The following is a 20,482-nucleotide window of genomic DNA, read 5'->3' as shown; positions in this document are numbered from 1 at the left end:
TTAGCTACTTACCTTTTTGTTTCAAATGGTTCAAATATCCAGTCCCTTTCCCATTCTTTTCTGTTGGTAAACAATTTCATTATATTAGATGAGTTTTGCACTGACATGACACCTTTCTAACCGTTGCTTTACAAAAGAGGTGACAAAAGTATCTTAGTCACCAAGTCATGTAGTCAGTTAATGAGAGAGGTGGAATTCAGACTGTGCCAGATGTTCTCACCCCTGGATTGTGTTTTCTCCTCTGGGCATATTCTGCCGAGCGATCTGTACCCAGTTTAGCTAACAGCATCGTTATTCTCTTTTCTGAGCTGGAGTGCTCTTTATAATCCTTCTTTTCTTCCCTGGAATAGATGCTGGGATTAAATTTTACGCAGCACAACAACATATGATAGGCACAGCTACATGTGTTTTGTGGAAGTTGCTTCTTGTGAACAAGACACTTGTTCTCTCCAAGTTCACCATTGCTCGATTCTCATTTCTCATTTTCTCCCTCGTTTGACTTCTGTCTCACTTTTTCTAGTGAAAAATTCTAATCCTCCTCCTGAAGTTTCATGCTTCTGTCTTAGTTTGCGTGGTCATTTAACCACACTTTCTCTGCCTCATTGGGTGCATATGTATGGATTTGTTGTGTCAGTATTAGGTACTCAAGCTAAGTATGAAGTTTTCATTGTGCCACCTTCCATAAATTGATCTCTGCAGACGTTCCTCACACCTGGTGTTTTCTTTCTGTCTTAATCATTTCATGCTTTGCCCAAGGCTGAATCCAGTATCCTACTACCCACAGCAGAGAGGCTTCGGGTAGCACTTTGTGAGTCAGTCATTGGTTAACACCGAAAAAGGAGCCAGAAAACAAATGTGACTTCACCCCTTGGAGCCCCTGCTCTGAATCTCCAGTGTATTTCTGCAGTGCTTTCCATGGTGCTTGATGATTTTAGGTACTTCAGGTTACTGCCTCTATTCTCCCTAAAATTATGTACTAAGTTTTTTTTGAGAAAAGAGACCTTTCTTGCATCATCAGTTTTCTTGGATAATCCTTTATTTAAATCCCTGTTTTTCTCGGGTAGTAATTCATACTGTTTGTTATCACTTTTCTGTGACTGTCTGTGACTTTTCTAATGCATTTGGAACAGAAGTCTTTTAGAGAAGAATTCCCTGTTTTAATGAACATCAACCAACCATGTGGTTTTTTTCAGTCTCATGATGATATTTTTGTATATCTAAGTAATTTTTATTAATTTTTACTTAAGTGATGAAAGTGCAAAATAAAATTGTACTGTCATGATCCTTTGGTAAGTTAGTTGTGAAAGCCTGAGCAATGCGCAGCATATAAATTCTGTTTGATCTTTTTTCTCAGCAGTAGGATCTTCATACTGTGCAATGTTTTGCTGATATAAGAAAGTATAGTTGCAGCCAAAGGAACTCAGGTTGTGATCTTGTCAGATCTCATAAGACAAGTACAGTCTATTGTGATCACTATTATGGTAGAATATCTCCAGGGAAAAACATAGGTGCCGTAGGAAATGATGATGCACTAGCTGCCATTTCTGCTTTCAAATAAAAATTGATTCTGTGTGTTGAGAGTAAATATAATGCTGAAGTTGCACTCTTAGGGGTAAAATGATCTGATCACTTTCTTCCATGTAGAAATTCTGTAGTATTTTTGTGAGACTAAAGGAATAAACTGAAGACTAATAGAGCGACGTAAAGAACGAGGCTTTTTTTCTTTTCTTTTAAGTGCTGAGAAACCATTTGTGCTGGTTAAACACATTGGGGGAAGTTAGGTTTTCAGCACTCTGAGAGAGCAAACCACTTTGTAATTTAGATGCCTAAATACTATCCTAGAAGCCAGTTTTTAGACATCCGTTTGTAAGAACCTCAGCCAGCACTCACTGGTTTTGTTTGGTGAACTGCAACGACACAAATTATAGAATCATAGAATCTTTGAGTTGGAAGGGACCTTTAAAGGTCATCTAGTCCAACCCCCCTGCAATGGGCAGGGACATCTTCAACTACATCAGGTTGCTCAGAGCCCCGTCCAGCCTGACCTGGGATGTTGCCAGCGATCGCTCTGGGCAACCTGGGCCAGTGGTTCACCACCCTTGTAAAAAAAAGTCTTCCTTATATATAGTCTAAATCTGCCCTCTTCTAGTTTAAAACCGTTAACCCTTGTCCTATTGCAGCAGTCCCTGATAAAACGTCTGTCCCCATCTTTCTTCTAAGCCCCTTTAAGTATTGGAAGGCTGCAGTAAGGTCTCCTTGGAGCCTTAGAAGCAACAGTCTGTCTCTACTCTGCCAAAAGCTTAAAATGTACTGGAGTCCATCCTTTTTGCACTATTTGCTTAACTGGAAACTTGTACATAAAACATAAAGCTGCGAAGTCTGCAGGGGAACCTAACGGCTTGACTCTGTCTAACTATGTAAACAGAAAATTGAGAAAAGTAGGGTAAGTCTTTGTGACTTTGGTATCATGCTCCAACAGTCTGCAAGCCTTTTCACTGCATCTCTGATAGGTGAGAAGGAATAATGTGTGTCCTGTCCTCATACTTGAACTCTGCTACAAAACCTTAACTGTAATCTTATGTGTTCTTGTACCAGCAGATTGACCCATCTGTCACACATACAGGTTTATTTAGAAAGAATTCCACCTTACTATATTGCAAAAGCACTAATAGACTTTTGTGCAAGTTTGAAATGGGGTATGTATTGCTTTTCGTAATTTTTTTTATGTGTAAGTTAAAACATCATGGAGTGCTGAAATCTGAAAGTCTTTTGAACTTGCATCACCAATATAAGTTCATCAAGCCATGATGGCTAAAAATTGCATCCAAAGCCCTGTCTCATACTTTTGTAGTAGTGATTTTGAGATTTCTGCAAAATAAAGCATGCAGCTATTGTTGAACTGAAAATACCTGAAAGATGAGGTTCTGATATCAACTTCGTAAAAAATGCAGCTTTCTCAATTTTATGGATAAAAAGCAGCCTGTCCTTTTAGATTAACTTATATTTCTATGTAAGTAAATCAGTAGATATTGCTTTAGGGTTTCTTTTCCAACACAATGCAGGTGCTTTGGGCCACATTCAGCTTTTAGCAACACAGAGGCAAAATAGAACTATATCTTAAGATGTAATGGTAACAGGCATCTCTCCTGAAAACTGTAAATTAGGCAGTGGCCACTGCTAGACAAAGTCTGTTTTTCAGATTGTGTCGTTATGTGTGGTTTCTTTATTTACCTAAGTGAATGTCCTATGATTTAGAGGAACGGAGAGCTTCATAGAACTGTAGGTTGTTTTTTGGTTTTTTTTTTTACCATTCCTCTATCAATATTAATGCCACTGCTCCAGTCTAGCTGGAACTGTGTAGTTGGTCTCTTTCAGTGTGGTACATCACACTGAGTTCAAAGCTTTATTTGCTCCCTGTATGAAATTCTCTGCTTTCTAACTGTGTCAAGAAAAGCAATAACTACTTAGAGAAATTTGGAATAACCAGTGGTTTACGACAGCTATACAAATCTATATACAATTTGTGGGTCTGGGCCTGGGATTTTGTTTTTGTGGGGTAACTCCTGATTCCACTGAAGTCAGTTGTAAACATCACATTGAGCATTTGGGATCAGGCTAACGGTCATAGAAGGTGCCTCATAAAAGTCCCATGTCTTGATGCTTAACCGGTTTGTGGAAAAGGTAGGGATTGTATTAGGAGTTCAATATTCCATAATAATAATAAAGATGACCATATTCCTTAGTGTGTTCCCATGAAAAAGAGTTGGTACGCATTATAATTCAAGCATATAATACGACTTGTGTGAAGTTCTGTGTTTGTGGCAGTGCTTAGAACAGAAGGAGCTTCTGGCACATGGAGCCGTGCTCTGACCATTCCACCTCAAGGCCATACTGTATCTTCTACGATATCTGGAATTTCTTCTCGCTTCCTTAAATGAATGAACTAATAAATAAATAAGAGCCTAGCACGCAGATCAGGTTACTGCAAACCGCTGGACATACAGTGCATAACCTGGTCATTCTGCTTTAGAGATCCAAGAAGGAGAAACACTTTCAAGATGTTTAGGTTCTTGCACTTGAGCGTATAGCTATTTGCTCTTCAATACCACGTATGTTCACAATGTGGACAGTATTCAATTTTTGATAACTTTGTGAACCATTTCTTGTTCCTCTGAGACTTTGACTTAATCATTGATATCCCTTCTCCTTAAAAATGGGTTTATATTGGGCTGTGTTTCATTAGCAATATGCAGTATGCTCCCTTCACCCTGTCCAAAAGTTTGCGTAATGAGAGATTCATTCGGAGCTGTAGGACCAGAAATGGAGCTCCTATGCACTCTATTACCATTAAATTTAGGAATTACTCTGAGTCTGTAAGACTGAAAATGGTCGATCCTCACTACTTAGTTTTAGTTCTGAAAGTTCATCAGATCTACATGGAGTTCAGCCTCAGTGCTGAAGACTATGACTGTTATGTATATGCCAGCTTTTTGCTCAGCGAGAAACTGTACTTGCAAAAGAGTTCATTCTTTTGATGGTATGAATTTGCCAAGTCTTCAAAGCATAAAGATAACAAAAGAGCTTCTTTGACAATGGAGTGTGTTTTCTTCCTCAGTGGAATTTTTTCAGTTGCATCTCTAAATCTGCAATGTGCAGACCTCTCCAAACTCTTGTAATGAGTTTCTTGTCTCGACCTGGTCTGAATTGAATTTCACAGCTGTCTCCACAATTGTGCTCAAAGTTTGTTGGCAAGTTTTAGAATTAAATTAGTTACACATGCCTAATGACAAAGTTGCCTGACATATTTTTGTTATGCGAGAAATACGTTGAGATGAAAGATGTGGAAACTGTAATGGATTATTAATCCTCTGGCACAATCATACAAGCTGTCATAGTGTGTAGTGTTTACATACTGTTTTTTTTTTCCTTAAGATCCCTTTTCAGCATTAGACAACCAGACAATGCTGCATCCAAACATGAATAATCTGGCTTTCAAAAAGAAGTCCACAAAACAAAATACCCAGTTTAAATTGAGAGTGTGTCAGGTGGATTGCCATTTTATTATCAATCTGCTTGTTTGTTAAGGATATATGCTGGAATTTCTGTATATATCAATATTATTAATATTTCTCTGGTATATATGACATGGAAATTCAATGTAAAAAATCCCCCTTGATACTGTGACTCTTCACACCAATAATCTGGTAGCTGTTCTATATCAATAAAATGACTGTAATATTCTTTACTAATTGGACATGTGTACTCAACTTAAACACACTTTAGGTGACTAGGGAAATACAATTTAAATGTAAAGGAAACAGTGGTGTACACTTCCAGTGATTCTTGAATTTTCAAACATTTGACCTAGTTTGTTCAGTGCTGTTTTTCTTTAACCTTGGGGAGCTTCTTATCTGCCTGCAATGTGTCCAAGCCTTAGACACAGTTTTTCAGGATTTCACTTTTTTATGTTTTCCTCTTTTTCCTTTGCTTTCTTGTTTTCTTTTTTAATATTGTCTTCAGAAAACAATAAAACCAAATGTCTGTCTTCCCACTTCCTAACAAATGTTATACAGCCATTTAAGATATATGTGCAAATATTCTGTACTGTGCTAGCAAGACATCCACTTCTTTTTTCTTCTCCTTTTGCAGAAAACAAATGCAACGTTACTGTCAGCAAGGCTACCTATTATTCATCTTGATTTAACAAAAAAAATATATTTTTTTATTGTAACAATTTAGAATTTCCTGTCACTGCTCAGTGAACTCATCTCATGGAAATTCAAATGGGTACTACTGGTAGTTGTTTTTATGAAGTAGTGAGGCAGAAAAGAGGATCAGAGTGTAAAGCACCTTTCCCTTGCGGGGCTGGGGGAGAAGATAGATGTATATACAAATGCTCTAAATTAGCCATTGCCATTCAGAGAAGAGATACTGGAATTATTACAGATAGTTCTGTGAAAATGTCAGCTCACTGCTCGGCCATGGTCAAAGACGAGCAGAATAGTGAGATCCTTTGGGAAAGGCATTGAGAACAAAATGGAAAATATTATTATGCTATTGTATAAATCCATGATGTTCTGGTGTCTTGAATCCTGTGTGCAATTCTGGTCTGTCCACCGCAAAAATTGAGGGGATGACATGGAGACCTTCAGTGCAAGAGGGGAAGTGGCAGAGGAGTCCTTCAGATTGTGGGATGCTTATGATGTGAATAGCTGCCAGGAAAAGGTCTTGTGTTGATACAAAAGAAAATGTAAAGTGTATCTGATATTTTATTAATTTCAAACAGAACCTGACTTTTGCTTTTATGTATTGGGTTTATTCACATAATTAAGCGTATAATATGAAAAATGCAGTTAAACAGGGCTGTGTGAAGGCAAACACTGGAAGTGTAAACTGAATTGAAGAATGCTATAGAGGGTAGATCATCCAAACAATAGCAAATGTTTCTGCCTTGACTATTCAAAAATAGTTTCAACTCAATACATTTTAGGTTTCTGTATGTTAAATTAAGGTAAGCGTAAAAGGGAAAGCAAAAGCTCCTTATGAAAAACATTGGCTTATGAACTGTTTTGTGTACTACAAATGATTCCGGAAAAAATTATCTTCTTTTATAGTATATCTTTTTGTCATCCACGGTTCTTTTTATTTTGCCCATATATGTAACTTATATGGGGTTCACAGGAATAAGGATCATTAGTAAGGTCAATTTATTGGCAGTAAATAATGAAGTCTCTATATACTGGAGCAGAATGTAGACCTTTGTATTCACGTCTACTTTCTGCTTCTTGCGGAGGGGAAATAAAGGCAGCCCAGCATTTCAGTGCAGAAGACATGAGTTATAACGACTTCATCCACTGAAACTGAAATCATACCAGCTGCTGTCATTATCGCCCATGTTTGCATACTGGCCTCGTCAGGATGAGATAGTAGGTTTAGTCCATTTTCGCCTAGGTATATCCATGTATCATGCTAGTTACGATACGTATGAAGTGCATGAGTAGATTCCATTGGTTTTGTCTCTGATCTTCTAATACATGTTTACAAAGAAGATTTCATTGTGGTGTGAAAATCTAAACCAACTAATAATTAAAGTTGAAATTGAATACCTAGGCAAATCTCAGGGATTCTCTTTAAATACCAATTTAGGAACATGAATCTTACTATTTTGTTACATTGGTTTCTAGGCAGTTCTAGGCAGTTTATTAGAATTAGAACAAAATAAAAAGAATAAGCATGGCTCACTTTAGTAGTTTATTTTATAAACTTGACTGTAGATAGGCAAATGTGACCAAAATTTAACCAGGTGCCAGAAAACCAGACAGAAACATTCAAGAGGTTTTATTCAGACAGGCAACTGCATGCACATTCAGAATTTTACACTCAAATTACATCCCACTATTTCTTCCTAATTACCCAAGAGTAGCATATGTCTACTCTTTCAGAATGCGCTCTGACTGATTTCATGTTTAACACTAGAAGCCATTCATTGTGTCATAAGCTACAATAGCGTTTTAGTTTCTTATTAAAAGAACTGCAAATCCGATATTGCTGCCAGTACTTTGTACGTTTAAGTGCTCGTAAGGATAGAGGTGCAGCATGTCCTTATGTCATGGAACAGCGGGGCTTTTCCGTTCTATGTCCTGTTCCTTCTCCCTGTTTCTGTGCAGAAATGCACAGGGTGAGCTTCGATGACTGAAGTTCAGAATGGGCGTACACTTAACTTTGTTTCTTTAATTCTTGTGAGCAGGAAAAAATACAGGGTTTGTTTGGGGGTTTTTTATCTTTTTTTTTTTTTCCTTTCAGAGTTGTCTGGATTCACAGTTAGCCATTATCTTTTACTAGCTTACCATCTGCAATGTAATTTCTTGTTTGATGTATGTATCTTGTTTCTAATTGCCCTGGTTTTCTAGGGGAGATTCTTCCTGTGTGTTCAGAGTAATGCTTACTTTATTCAGTGTGTTTAAAAGCTGTCCCTTTTGTGTCATCAGAACGTGTTATGAGCTGAAATCCTGATTCCGCTAAGTCCACAATTCGTCCTAAATTCAAATTTTTAACCTCTCATTTTTGACATTGAATCCTAACGCCATTCCACAAAGCGTTGCTTCTTTTAAAAAGTATTTTGAGAGATGGCTTTCTGAGTTTTCAAAGGCCATTGCTTAACTTTTGCCAGAGAGCTAATTAGTTTTACATTAGGGCATGTATTCTGTACAAATGGCCTCTCTATTAATAAATAATGGTAGCATCTGATGACCTTGCTATTCCTTAAGTGAGTTGTCTCTCTATTGTAAGTCTCTTGGTGTATAGAAATGTTTGCTGCATTTGTGGTTAAATACCCCAGAAGCAGACTGTCTTCTCAACAATTTAGAAACCAGCTTAGATTTCCTTTCAAGGTTATAAGAATAAATATAAATAGTCGGAATCTTTACACAATGTTTTCCAAAGACGAATGTTTTGTTATTAATGTGTGAAGGCTTTGGGGAGCTAATGGAAGAAAATCCTTATAATAAGAAAATCGTTTCCATCTGGTAAGCAAGTTTAAATTGGGGCCTTTTCTTGTAATGGGAAGTGAGAGTAGCTATGGTGAGGGACCGTTCAATGGGATATATCTCCAGTAATTGCATTCCAGTGTCAGTCCTTTTTCAAAGAGCATCTTTATTTAAAGAAAATAAAGATAAAAAGGTTGACACTCTTGATGAAAAATAAATCCTGTGTCAAATGTACCTTTTAGAAATTATAAGTTTGAAATCCATTATGGGCTTTTGAACTGTGCAAGGGAAAGCTATCCTGACGTTACAATTAGTTATGACTCTTAACCAAAAGGTTCTTATCTTTTCCATGTGTTCTTTGCTATATTTTTTAAATCTGGGTTTCAATTTTCTATTAAATATTTTAGACAAAGTGTACAACAGTAGAAATACTTGAGTTATTCCAACCATGTACAGGAGGGGAAAAAAAAAAGCTAAGGCAAAGTAGATCCCACCTTTAAAGCTCATACAAACCCAGTAAGTCTATTGGTGGTGTGTCTTTCAGCATGGGAAAGCGGACACATCCTAGAAATTCTGCAGCACCTCTGAAAAACGCATTTAAAAAAATACACACACAAAATATAAGCAAAGGCCATCTTTCTTATGTATAATGAATAGAAAAAGGTTTTATTGACAAGATCTCTTTAGTAAAAATGTGGATATTTCTAATACCCAAAACTTCAAGAGTATAGAAATATGCCATTTTTTTAATAGCTGACAGTTCTTGTGATGCTGATTGTCAGAGCTGCCCAGAACCTTTCACAAACACTACGTCATGTACATATGAATGGAAAAAATTTGTATTTACCCATAATTGTTTGTTTATATGTTTAGGTATTCGTGCATCTATATTTATAAACACGTGACGAATAAATCCTCTTTTACTTTGCACGTGTTCTGAATTATTTTTATGCGGTTGTTTATACTCACAGTTTTGCAATATGGTGTGGGTGGCTTTATGCAGAAAACATTACCTCAGGCAGACAAAACCGATGTATGGCACCCTCCCCCCAGCCCCCAGCGCTTTTCCTACTGCTTTCTTCCAGTTCGCTTTAGCCCAGAACAGAAAGTATTTTTCAAGTATGACAAAACAAAAGTAGCTGTGTGTTCCCTCAGGAAGACTGGGCTAGAAAAATAGGGGTATGGGAGATTTGACAGAAATACGAGTGCCTGAAGGTTGCTGACTTTTTTGTTCTTATTTGAATATTCTTGTTTATACTTCACCCTGAAGTGATCAACCATCAGCAGGGTTACATGTGGATGGTGGGGCAGCTGGAATGCTCGCTCGTTTGAGAGGTGCCGGAGTTGCTACAACCTGCAGCTGCTCTAATGTCATTAGCCTAAATAGGTACATGTGTCTGGAAGAAAGCAAAAGGTCTGTTTAAAACTGAGGCCAGTGGCTTCACAGCTGAAATGCATCATGGTTGATGATTGTGCTGCTGCTAAAGGTGTAGCTAATGCAGCTGTTAGCAGAGGCTTGATCTTTTATAGTGACGGTTCTGTGAGCAGTCGTGGTGTTCAGTGGTGTTCCTGGGCTCCTGCAGGTATTACTCAGCTGTGGTTTTGTACATCTGTGCGCAGTAGGTGTTGGTGTGGGGTGGTGTGTGCTTGGCTGGGGTCTGTCTGCCTTGAGCATGCACGGTCCGGGGGATGCAGCGTGGTCACAGCTCACGCTGTGGCGGGCTAACAATCGTGCTTATTTCAAGAGTTTCTTTGCAGTTTCGTGTTCCTGAGGCTTTGTTTTCCCATTGAAGTGTGACTAGTTTCTTCTCGGGGGTTTCAGGAAAGAGGGAGTACTGTGTGTGCCCTGATACCAATGCGCTTGCAGATCAGCCTGTGTTTTGGTATTGGGTAGTTTTGTGTGATTTGTAGGATGTGTTGGTGCTTCTTATAATAGGATATGCAACTAACCATCTACTTGAAATTATTTTCTGGTGAATTAACTTTGCTTTTTATGTGATTGTTATCTCTGTAAGGGCACGTAATATTGAAATGAATTCTGTTAGGCAGCTCTGAGTATTCTGATTGTCAAGATAAACGTTTTATTAGCTAGCCTGTGAGCAAAGCAGCGATAACTAGAATATCTACTTTCAACTACTGTGCACGCGCCATCATGTAAGACTACCCACGTATAAACGTCAGCGTCCCCAGACCTGTAGCGCAATCGGAGTGGACTGCTGTTCAAGTTGATGCAGTTTCAGTTGCCTGAGGCAAGCAGTTAACCAGGGTTGACTTGCTAATGACGGTTTTTTTCAAATAGAAGTTTCCTGTAGAGATTTTGATTTTAAGACCGTAGTTCTTCAAAACTGAAGCATTGCTCAGTGTACATGTGGAGGACCCTCACAGTTGACACATGTCGGGATTCTACAGAGTCATACAACACGGGTGGCAGATGTATGTGTTTGTAAAAAGATGACTAATTTCTTACCAGTGATCTTTCAAGTGCTTTTGGAGGCTGGTGGCCATCCTCAGATAAAGGCTGTGGAACGAATAAGCTTTATAGTCATTCCTTCACAAGCTGGCCTGATTCAGGTGTGAACTCGGATAATAAGATGCTCTTGAGGATTTTGGAAAGGTTCATGAAAGCTTTTGGAAATTCTAGAAGGTTTTTCTCCAGAAGCAATATATTAGGTTTAAATGTGTAGTTTGCTGGCCTTAGCTGTAGCTTGGTGGCCAGGAAACGGGGACAGGTGAGCTGAAGCTTCAGAGATGATGTTTCCTTTTGTACCTCATCTGTGCTTGCAGGAAAAATAAAGTAAGTAGAAGGTAAACCAGCAGTTGATATTTTATTTTTCCTTTTTTGCAATAGAAGATAGATATCCCTAAATTTTCTGTAAAATCTTTAGCATTTGAGAATTTCAGAAGAATGACAAATATTGGAAAAAAAAAAATCTTGTAATACTCTGTATTACAGAGGGAAACAGAGGCACAAAAAAAAGAAGTAACTGATCTCTGGGTTTATCAAAGACAAAGCATGGAATAGAGGTGGCAATAGCCAGGATTCCCAAGTAACAGAAATATTAATGCTGAAGATAATTTATGGAGATTTAATAAATAAACTAACTTGTCTGTAAACAAAGAATGGTGCTGCTGTTCTTCTGAATGTTTCTTCTGAAATGGTACCTGTTTCTTGAAATGGATATTAATAATCCAGGGGAATGAGTGCTGGGTCAGGGAATTGCATCCTACTGTACTGTCCTCAGTAAGCCTGCCCAGTTCTTTTTGTCTTGGATCATAAGCTCCTTTTGTGTATATTATGCAACAAATAGAAGTCACAGAGAGATGGGTGACTTCAAACTTAATGATGACAGTTTCATTTCTGAGCATGGCAGCATATTTATTTACATCTACATATACGTGTGCGTGTTTAAAAACAAAAAACCCCAAAAAACCCCAACAAAAAACACCAAACCAACCAAAAAAACACCCCAAACAAGACCAAATTAAAAATTACTTTTGTTTGTCCTTTAGAATCCCCTTTCTTGTGCTTCTCATTTTCAGATGAAAGGGAAATTTTCAAAATAAGACATGACACTGAGATTTTTGTCTCGGCTGTCACGTCTTGGGGGCTTTGGAATGATGCTGTTTGTGACTCTTTTCACTTGTTTCTCTGTGTCCTTCTCTTCCAGTCTTTGATTGCTATCTAATCATATAGTATTTACTGTAACATTAAAGCAAAAGCAGGTTCTGTTTGATGTGCTTGAATGGGAGTTTTTGGAAAGTGATGCAAGACAGTGATGTTCTTTGGAAATTAGTCTTAATCTCCTTGGAGTTTAAACAAAACATGAGCCCACCTTCCATGCTCACTTCCCAGTGTAAACTACCAAGTACTCCAAAGGATGATTGCTTGTGAAGGAGAAGGAAGCCTAAGATAACTCACTGTTGAGAGAGTCTTAAGGATTTTTCCATCTGGAATAAAAGATTTTTGTAGCTTGATAGAAAATCAATGCTTTCTCACTCTTATTAGGCCTGTAGCAACATCATCTATAGACATTTCTACACCAGGGAAAATTTAATGTAAAGTTCCCATCATTGCAGCCATACTGCTGCTAAGAAATCTTGGGATTCCTCATGCCAATGAGGTTCCCTCAGTCCTCCTTGTGCTAGCAGCATCAGGATGTCTCATGAAGGGCATGTTCCCATGATGAGATTTGTTGCTATCTCTACAAATTATATCTCCTTAGAAAAAAATGACCTCTGTTTTAAGTATGACTGTGGGAATGCAGCTTTGTCAGTGTTAAATCTTTCAATATTGCCAGCATCTGTAGGTCTGCAGGAGTGGTAAATACAATGATTTACGTTGTCAGAGTCCTAGAACAGCACAGCAGAGTACAATCCCTTGTGCGTTTTGGCAAAGCACGTGTATTACCACTGGGAAGTCTTTTGCTTAGACTTGAAGTGCTAAGAAGGCAGTTGACTAATTTTGGCAATTGTTTGAGTAGGAAGGTTCTTGTGTGTACATGAGCCTATTGCAAAGGCATTCTCATTATAGTCTGAATATGAACACATGAAAGCTAACAGTAATAATTAATAAAAGTAGTAAGAGGAGCGAGAGATGATGGAGAGGGTGTCTCTTAAAAGAAAGCATCATTCAACTTCAGCTGCCTGCTAAGCACTTGCTTGAGGAGGGTAGCTCGATACTTCTTGGCTCTGACCCAGCAGTCTGAGCACCATGAGACAAGAATGGCAAGAATAAGGCTGTGGTACAGCTTCTTAAAAGATGAAGGAGAGAACAGGCAGCCCTTGAAGAAGCCTCGCATTCAGAATATGTAAGGCGTCTGAAAATTGGAAAGGAGCTGAAGTGAATTACTAAGTGGAGCTAGGGACCAACATAAACTAACGAATGTAAACGTAAGCCTGAATTTATCAGCTAAGGCCAGGCACATTTGAGTTTGTGTGTGTGTGTGAGAGTTTCTTGCTAAAAGCAAAGAGTGAGCGAGTGATATATCGCTTTGGTGCGCTTTAAAAGAAAATGGTTGCAATCCATATAATTTTGCTGTCAAATGTATTTGAAAAATAGAAAACATGTGTCGGATATATGTTCTGCAAATAGCTATCAACAGTGTTCCAGAAGTATTTGGTTTGGAGGGTTCCTTGGAATCCAGGATTCAAATCTACACTTGTCTTGAGTTATCTTGCAGTTGGCTGTCATCCTATAGCGGGGTAAAGTGAGGGCATTGCAGAGGTTAACTTTAGCCTGGCAAAGCCTGGGATCCTGTTGTTCTCAATGGAGAATCCAAAGGGATTAATTCAGAGTCTGTAAAAATGAGCGTTTTGCTCATGTTTTAGAGGCAGTACCTCTGTCTGTGGTCTATAGAAGGCTACATTGAGTCTGTAGTTCTTTGAACACCCCTTATTCACTGGTGTATTTAAGCAAATCCTTGATTCCAGAAAGGGATACCTTTTACCTCACAGTATATGGATACTAGCCTGATGATTGTAGTTGCATAAATGAAGACTACCAAGAAGGATTCCAGATTCTGATTTTTGGTTGTGTTTGTTGTCCTTTGTATGGTTTTAAGAAATTTCCTTGTATCCTCTTGATTCCACTGAAGAAAACTGTAAATCCACCAAGGCGAAGGTGTAAAACATTCAGGTTTTCTTTTTGCAATCCAACTGCACGTAAACTGATGCTTTACTAGACAAAAGGTAACAGGAGAGTAAAGTGCAGGAGCTGCAGCAAATCAGGCTCAGTGGCAGCCGTTAGAGTTGCAGGATGAAAGGAAAATACGGCCCATTTGTCTGGAAGTCTCTTTGGAGTTTGGTGATATGAATGTACCGAAAATGTAAAACGTTTTTACATGCTGCTAGAGAAGGAGTCAGCTTGGCGTGCGTTAGAGCCCGTGGCTGTGATGACTGAACTGTGTATTTAAAGGGTGTCCTGTTAGGGCCCCTCTTGTCTCACTTATCTTGTGTTTACGCTTCTTCATGTTCTGTTTTTTTTCATAGTCATACTTTACGTCCTCACTGATTCTCTTTTTCCCCTCTTGTTGTACCTACATAATCTCCTCTCACCGTGCACGTGTTGTTGAGTATCATAGCTGAAGCAGACCCATAGCTGACTCCCACACCAAACTCCCAGCGTTCAGCCATTGTGGCAACCTTGTTATTCCACTTGGTTTTGAAATGCCACATCATCGCACTGAGAAGCTCACCGTCTCTCTTGTAAAATTTTTTTTCTTTTTCCCCCTTGTAGAGCATGATGAGTGTGGCAGCGAACAGCATAACTGTGATGAGAACGCAATCTGTACTAACACCGTCAGGGGACATAGCTGCACCTGCAAACCTGGATATGTAGGGAATGGGACCATCTGCCGAGGTAAGCCTGTTACTCTAGAAACACTGTAAACGTGGCAGACTCTATTAATATTTTCTGACAGTCACCTACATTCTGGTAACTGGTGATGGCTGGATTTTGTCTATGATTCGCTGTAAGATTTATCATCTGGCAAGCGGAGTATGCATGGAGATCGTGGGAATTGATTTGAGCGTAACTTCTTGGCAAGAGGAAGTATTTTTTGGAATGCTAGAAGAAAAGAACTTTTCATTTACTGTCATTTGAGCTAGTATCATTCAGCCTTTAAGTGATGTTCATTGTTTTATAAACTGTGGATGGTATGTGCCATCACTTTTACAGTTTAAAATTTGACCCGATGCCTTTTAAATTAGGATAATTGTCTTTTATGCTAACATCATATGGTTGTTATTAGACTACTCACATCAGAATAGGGGTTTTTAATTTTTTTAAAATCTTTACCTTTAAATGTGTGTTTTGAAGATATTTCTCTTATGTAAATAAGAAATGCTGATAGTCAGCCATGCTTTCTGTGAAGTGGTAGGTCATTTATTTGGGTGTGGTTTTGCTTTTGTTTCTGTAGAGCAAATATGTTACATAAAAACAGAGGAGGAAATATATTGACTAGTTGGCTTACTGAGGGCTGTGTCATGAAGTACTATTGAGTTGTAACTCAGGCATTTATGAATTATATTTGTCTCATAAAAAGCTTTTTTCTTTTGTCTTGTCTGGGATTGCGTACTTTCTGACTTGCAGTAATAGAAAACTAACATTTAATTTTTTTTGAAATGGTGAATGTACAGGGTAAAATATTCTGTACTTAGTTTGGTGGCACAAGAGGCTGGGTATTAATTTTCCAGAATGTTGTAAATTGGCCAAGCAATTCCTTTAAAGGAGAAGGAAGATTGATGTCATACTTGTTTCAAGCTAAAGTTCTTGACCAAGATTAGCCTGTCAACTGCTGAATTAGCATATACCATCTGATTGCTTTTTGATAAGGTTTTCTTTGGGTACTGTTCATCCACACAAGAGCATCCCTATATTTAAAACTGTAAAATGGCTTGTAAAGATTTAAGCAGGAATACAAAAATGTTATGAAAATGGTGGGCAAGTTAAACCTTGGTGTGTCTATATTGAAGATCAAGAGGTGATAGTGGGGAGAACTCATGTTTTCAGTCTTGATTACCGTGAATGTAAACTGCAGCGTAGGCAATGAGAGTTTCAGGGAAGCCTGAGTGAACAGCCTGGCCTTTTGACTGTGGTTTGTGGGGTTTTTTGTTTGTTTTTTTTTTTTCTGGGGGTAATACAACAAGACAAACCCTTAATCATATTTCTTTGAAGCAGGGATGTTTGGATTAGTTCATAAATACTGTGTTTTCACACTGGTTTTCTTTGTTTGCACACCTGGATATTTGTTTTAATGTGCCAAAAACTCAAAGCGCAACTCCCACTGCATATTTATTAATCTAGTAATATTGAAGTAATGAAAATTACACTGTGGAAATGCAATGATGTTTTTACCCTCAAAATTTTGTTGAAATCTGAGATGTGGATAAAATATATATATTTTTTTTTCATGTGCCATTCAAGGCATACATGAATGTAGTTATAATTGTCTTTTTGAGATAGGTGTATGTGGAAATAGAAGAAACAAAGTACATTCTTATATTTTGACTGGGAAGAATTAGTTGAAAAGAGAACTGGCGATTATAGAAGGGGGTTTGTAGTCTAATTATCGTTAAAGTCTCTATGGATAAAAATAATGCATCACTGCATGGAATAGTTACTACTGCAGATGAGCTAATATGCGAATGGTGTGCATTTTGGTGAATAGTAGAATACTCAAGGTAAAGTAGTGGTCCGAGTTTCTCAGCCTGTGGTTCTGTGGTCGCTTAAGGTTTTTAAAGGTTTGGACTGCTAATTTAGGAAACGCTCCCATTCTACCCATGGCAGCACCAGAAACACCACTTTTGCCTCTTTTTTTACCGAGTTTAATGGTGATACGTTATCGGTTACCAGTCACAGCGGTTTCCTTGCACAAATGCTAGTGTTGGCACAAGGAAAGAGGCACGAACATGTCAGGACAGCTATAAATGGCTTATGATGTCTTGTAATTTTGGGGCTTTACCTTCAGGTGATATAAATTGGGAAAAAATTGATACAAGCCAAGGGGATCAGTTTAATGTAATACTGTGTGAAGATACAACAAACATTTCTCATCTCCTTGCGTCATGTGTAAGTGCATTATAAATGTTTACATGTTACGTTTTGTGTACGTACACAAAACAGTTGTTCCATTTGAATATACAGTAACAATAACAGTTGTTCCACTGAAATAACATATCTCTGTAGTTCAGTAAGAAATCTTATTAATATTGTCCAGCAAAACCGTAAATAGAAAACTTATAGTTTTATTCTGAGAGAAAAGGACTGGCTTTGTGCCTGGTTCAACAATCTATTTCAGCAATGTTATAAAAAATAATATCAGAATAATGTTCCCCTTCGACTTTACCGGATAACACTGTGATAGCCTTTATAAAAAACCCAGAATACCGTTATGTGTATTTTAGAAAAGAAAACGTATGTGTAGTTAAATCAAATTGCATGGTGAACAACTGGTAAATATAATGAATTTACTCTGGCAGGAATTTGTGATGTTTGCATTTTTTGAGAAAAGTATGGAGAAATAAAAAGAAGTAATCTGGATATGAATGTTATGATTGCTGGGGTTTTAGAAACAAAAACATGAAACAAATATTGAAGAGGAAAGCAAAATTTTTTTAAAAACTGTATAACCAGGCTGTTGCAATTCTTGAGTAGAAAAATAAATTTAATGCATAAGGAATTGCTTTACTGTAAATGTGGTAGACTAGACTATGTAATTACGGACTGTGTTAAACTAGATGTGGAAACTCCACACTACTGCATGGTGGAAAAGGGCACAGACCAAGACCAAATGCACTTCTGCATTAAAACAGATACTGCCATGGTTGAAGGCACATAAAAATGGAAAGAGAAGCGGAGATGAACACAAGAAAATCTTTATAAATGCATAGTTACCAAAATATAGACAGTGAGACCATATAATAGAGACACATAAGACTAGTTTTCTATGTATACTCGCACTTTCACTGTAAGAAGTGGGCTTTAGCACCTCAGAAATATGCTGAAATTTTGGCAATAGCTTGGAACAGAATGAGGCTGAGGTAAGCTGAAATGACAAGGCAGGATGATGCTGTACCATCACCATTAATAAACTTGAGAGAGTACTGGACCCCAAATCATGTATGTTATATCTTAGGATTACTTCAGAAAATTAGAATTAGAATAAGGACATCTTAGCTGGAAGAAATGACAGCATTAAAGGCAGAGGACAGAGGTATAACTAGTTGAATAGAGAGACATTCTGAATCTACAGATTTGTTAAGTTGCTTTTTTCTATGAAGGAAACTTTGGGGAAAAGAAAACCCTCAAAAGAACTAAGAGTGTTTTGGAAAATAGAAAAAAATTGTAGGTGGGTAACAGGAGACTCATGCCATGCCTGTTTACTTGAATTCCATAATTGAATTATAGAATTTCTAGATGAGGGTAGAATAAGGACAATCGGAGCAATTTCACTAAACTTCAGGATAGGATTTAATAGTACAGCGTAAAGACAATTAACTTAGTGTAGAAGAGAAAGGTGATAAAAATTGGTTTAGCAACTCAATGTTCTAGTTTAAAAAAAAGCGTGCAGGACGAATGACTACCTGGTACAACATGGCACTTCACAGTGCATCTGTCAGAATGGACCTTGTGGGAAATGGGTGTTTAGTGGCAATGGTTAGATGAAAGAAGTCTTAGTTTGCTAGGACAACCAGGTTTATGAATAACCCGTCACCTGTAGACAAGGTTGTGTGTGTGTGTGAGTAAAATTGTCATGTATAAAATGAGTAAAACTCACTGTCATAACTCTAGCAGAAGAACCAGGGACATAGAATACCGATTAAGTACCACATTTAGACTGCAGAGGTTCTTGGTCTGGGTGGTATTGCAGTGTTTCTCTGTGAAATCTTGGCAGGGCTTGAGTCTGGGAGGCTGGAAAATGTGTACCGGAAAAATGTCATTCTCCCTTTTTTGTCTTGGTAATTTCTAGTTCTGCTTGGCAGCCTTGCACCACGTGCTGTGGCGTGACATGTTGAAGTGTGATGTGTCATTTGTTGAAACATAAAGAACCTTGTGCTCCACCATCTACTTTACCTTAGCGAGATGGAAGCTAGAGAATATTTTCTGTGGGACGTACAGTCCTACGGTTTAGCAGTTTTATTATAGAGCTTGTGCCTCATACCACTGAAGCCAAAGTATATTGAAAAATAAGCAGGTTTCATAAAATAATTGATTGCATTTGGGATTAAATGCCTTAAAACAAACAAACAAAACCCCGCCACTAGATTTTGTTGGGCCTATATGTCTGACTTTTCAGCACGAACACTGTGCAAGTCACTGTCAAGGTTTTGTTGCAATCGGTTGCTTCCTTTTGTACAAGGAGACCTAGTTGTAGTATACAGGGCTTGTCCTAGTTCTTGTATTTTGCTCCAAATGGTTGTTGTAAAGTATAAAGTCTGCCTGTAAAAGTCCTTATATGTTATCAGAAAATTAGAAGTGGCCTTGAATATAGTTGGATGGTAAACAGGGGCAATTCTTCTGAAACACGGACAAGGTGTGCTTGCTCATCTTTTTTTCCTATGTCTCTGTACTGGGGAATGAACAGAAGTCTAGCACTTAAAACAAGTGCAGGTATTTTTCATTGTGCTTCTATGCTCTACTTTCATAGCCTGTCTAACAGGTATATTTAGTGTGCTATTAATATCTCATTTAGTGGTTTCTATTGAGGTGCAGATTTATTAGAATGATTAAATGAGGTGGATTTAGTTACAGTCATAAACCTTAAAGTAAATGTGTGTGATATGACTGATGCCTGGGCAGAGAAACATCAGGTATTGTGAAATAAAAATCAAAACAGTGTTTATTCTAATTAGTATTCAGGCTGTAAAATGATTTATTTCAGCCAGAGTATAGAATACTACTTTTTTTTTCCCTCATTATTATATTCTTCTGCAGCATTTCACAGGAGACATTTAAGGGGTTACAACTCAGAGTATGATGGAGCCTTAAAGATGAAAGCCATTATTTTTAAGTGGCTCAGTTTTTCTGGTGCAATCTGGAAGTCCAAATTAGCTGCTTAATCGCACTGTGGTTCTTCGTATATATGTGCCTTGCAAGGTGTGTTTGGGAGTGCAGTTGTTACTGGTGACCTTAGTGGCTACTTCTTGAATAACTTATTGGGAACCTGATATGAGAAGTGACCACATTTCAAACAGATACCCTTATCTTTTATAAAGTGAGGGGAATAATCTTATGGAGTCTTTGTTCCTAATGCATTCGGAATGTTTACTGGTGACCAGAGTACATCACAGGCTTGAAAACTGCTTGTTTGATGTAAATCGGTAAGTTGGCCTATTTTGCACTGTTTTAATCACAAACTGTAATCGGATGTTTTAACAAATGACAGTCTGAGAGCTTGCTTTCATTTGTGTTTTCTTCTTTGTTTCCAAGCAGGTATTTTTTAAAAGTAATTCTTAGTCTGAAATATATCTAATAATCTGAAAGATGTGTCCATGAA

General features: G+C 37.8%; 1 protein-coding gene across 1 annotated transcript in view; it reads left to right on the top strand.

The window, feature by feature from the left end:
* Positions 1–20,482, top strand: part of NELL1 (neural EGFL like 1) — a gene marked incomplete at both ends in the record, with an annotated part of 300,940 nt that overhangs the window by 171,958 nt on the left and 108,500 nt on the right. The window contains one exon of the mRNA XM_082000059.1: positions 14,722–14,844. Within this exon, the coding sequence (XP_081856185.1) occupies positions 14,722–14,844 (123 nt within the window). The remainder of the gene's footprint in view (positions 1–14,721; positions 14,845–20,482) is intronic.

This window comes from Phaethon aethereus (assembly GCF_964289735.1).
Source record: "Phaethon aethereus genome assembly, chromosome: 5".
Classification (NCBI taxonomy): Eukaryota; Metazoa; Chordata; class Aves; order Phaethontiformes; family Phaethontidae; genus Phaethon; species Phaethon aethereus.
The sequence above is the reverse complement of the archived record's forward strand: the minus strand, read 5'-3'. Positions and strand labels throughout refer to the sequence as shown.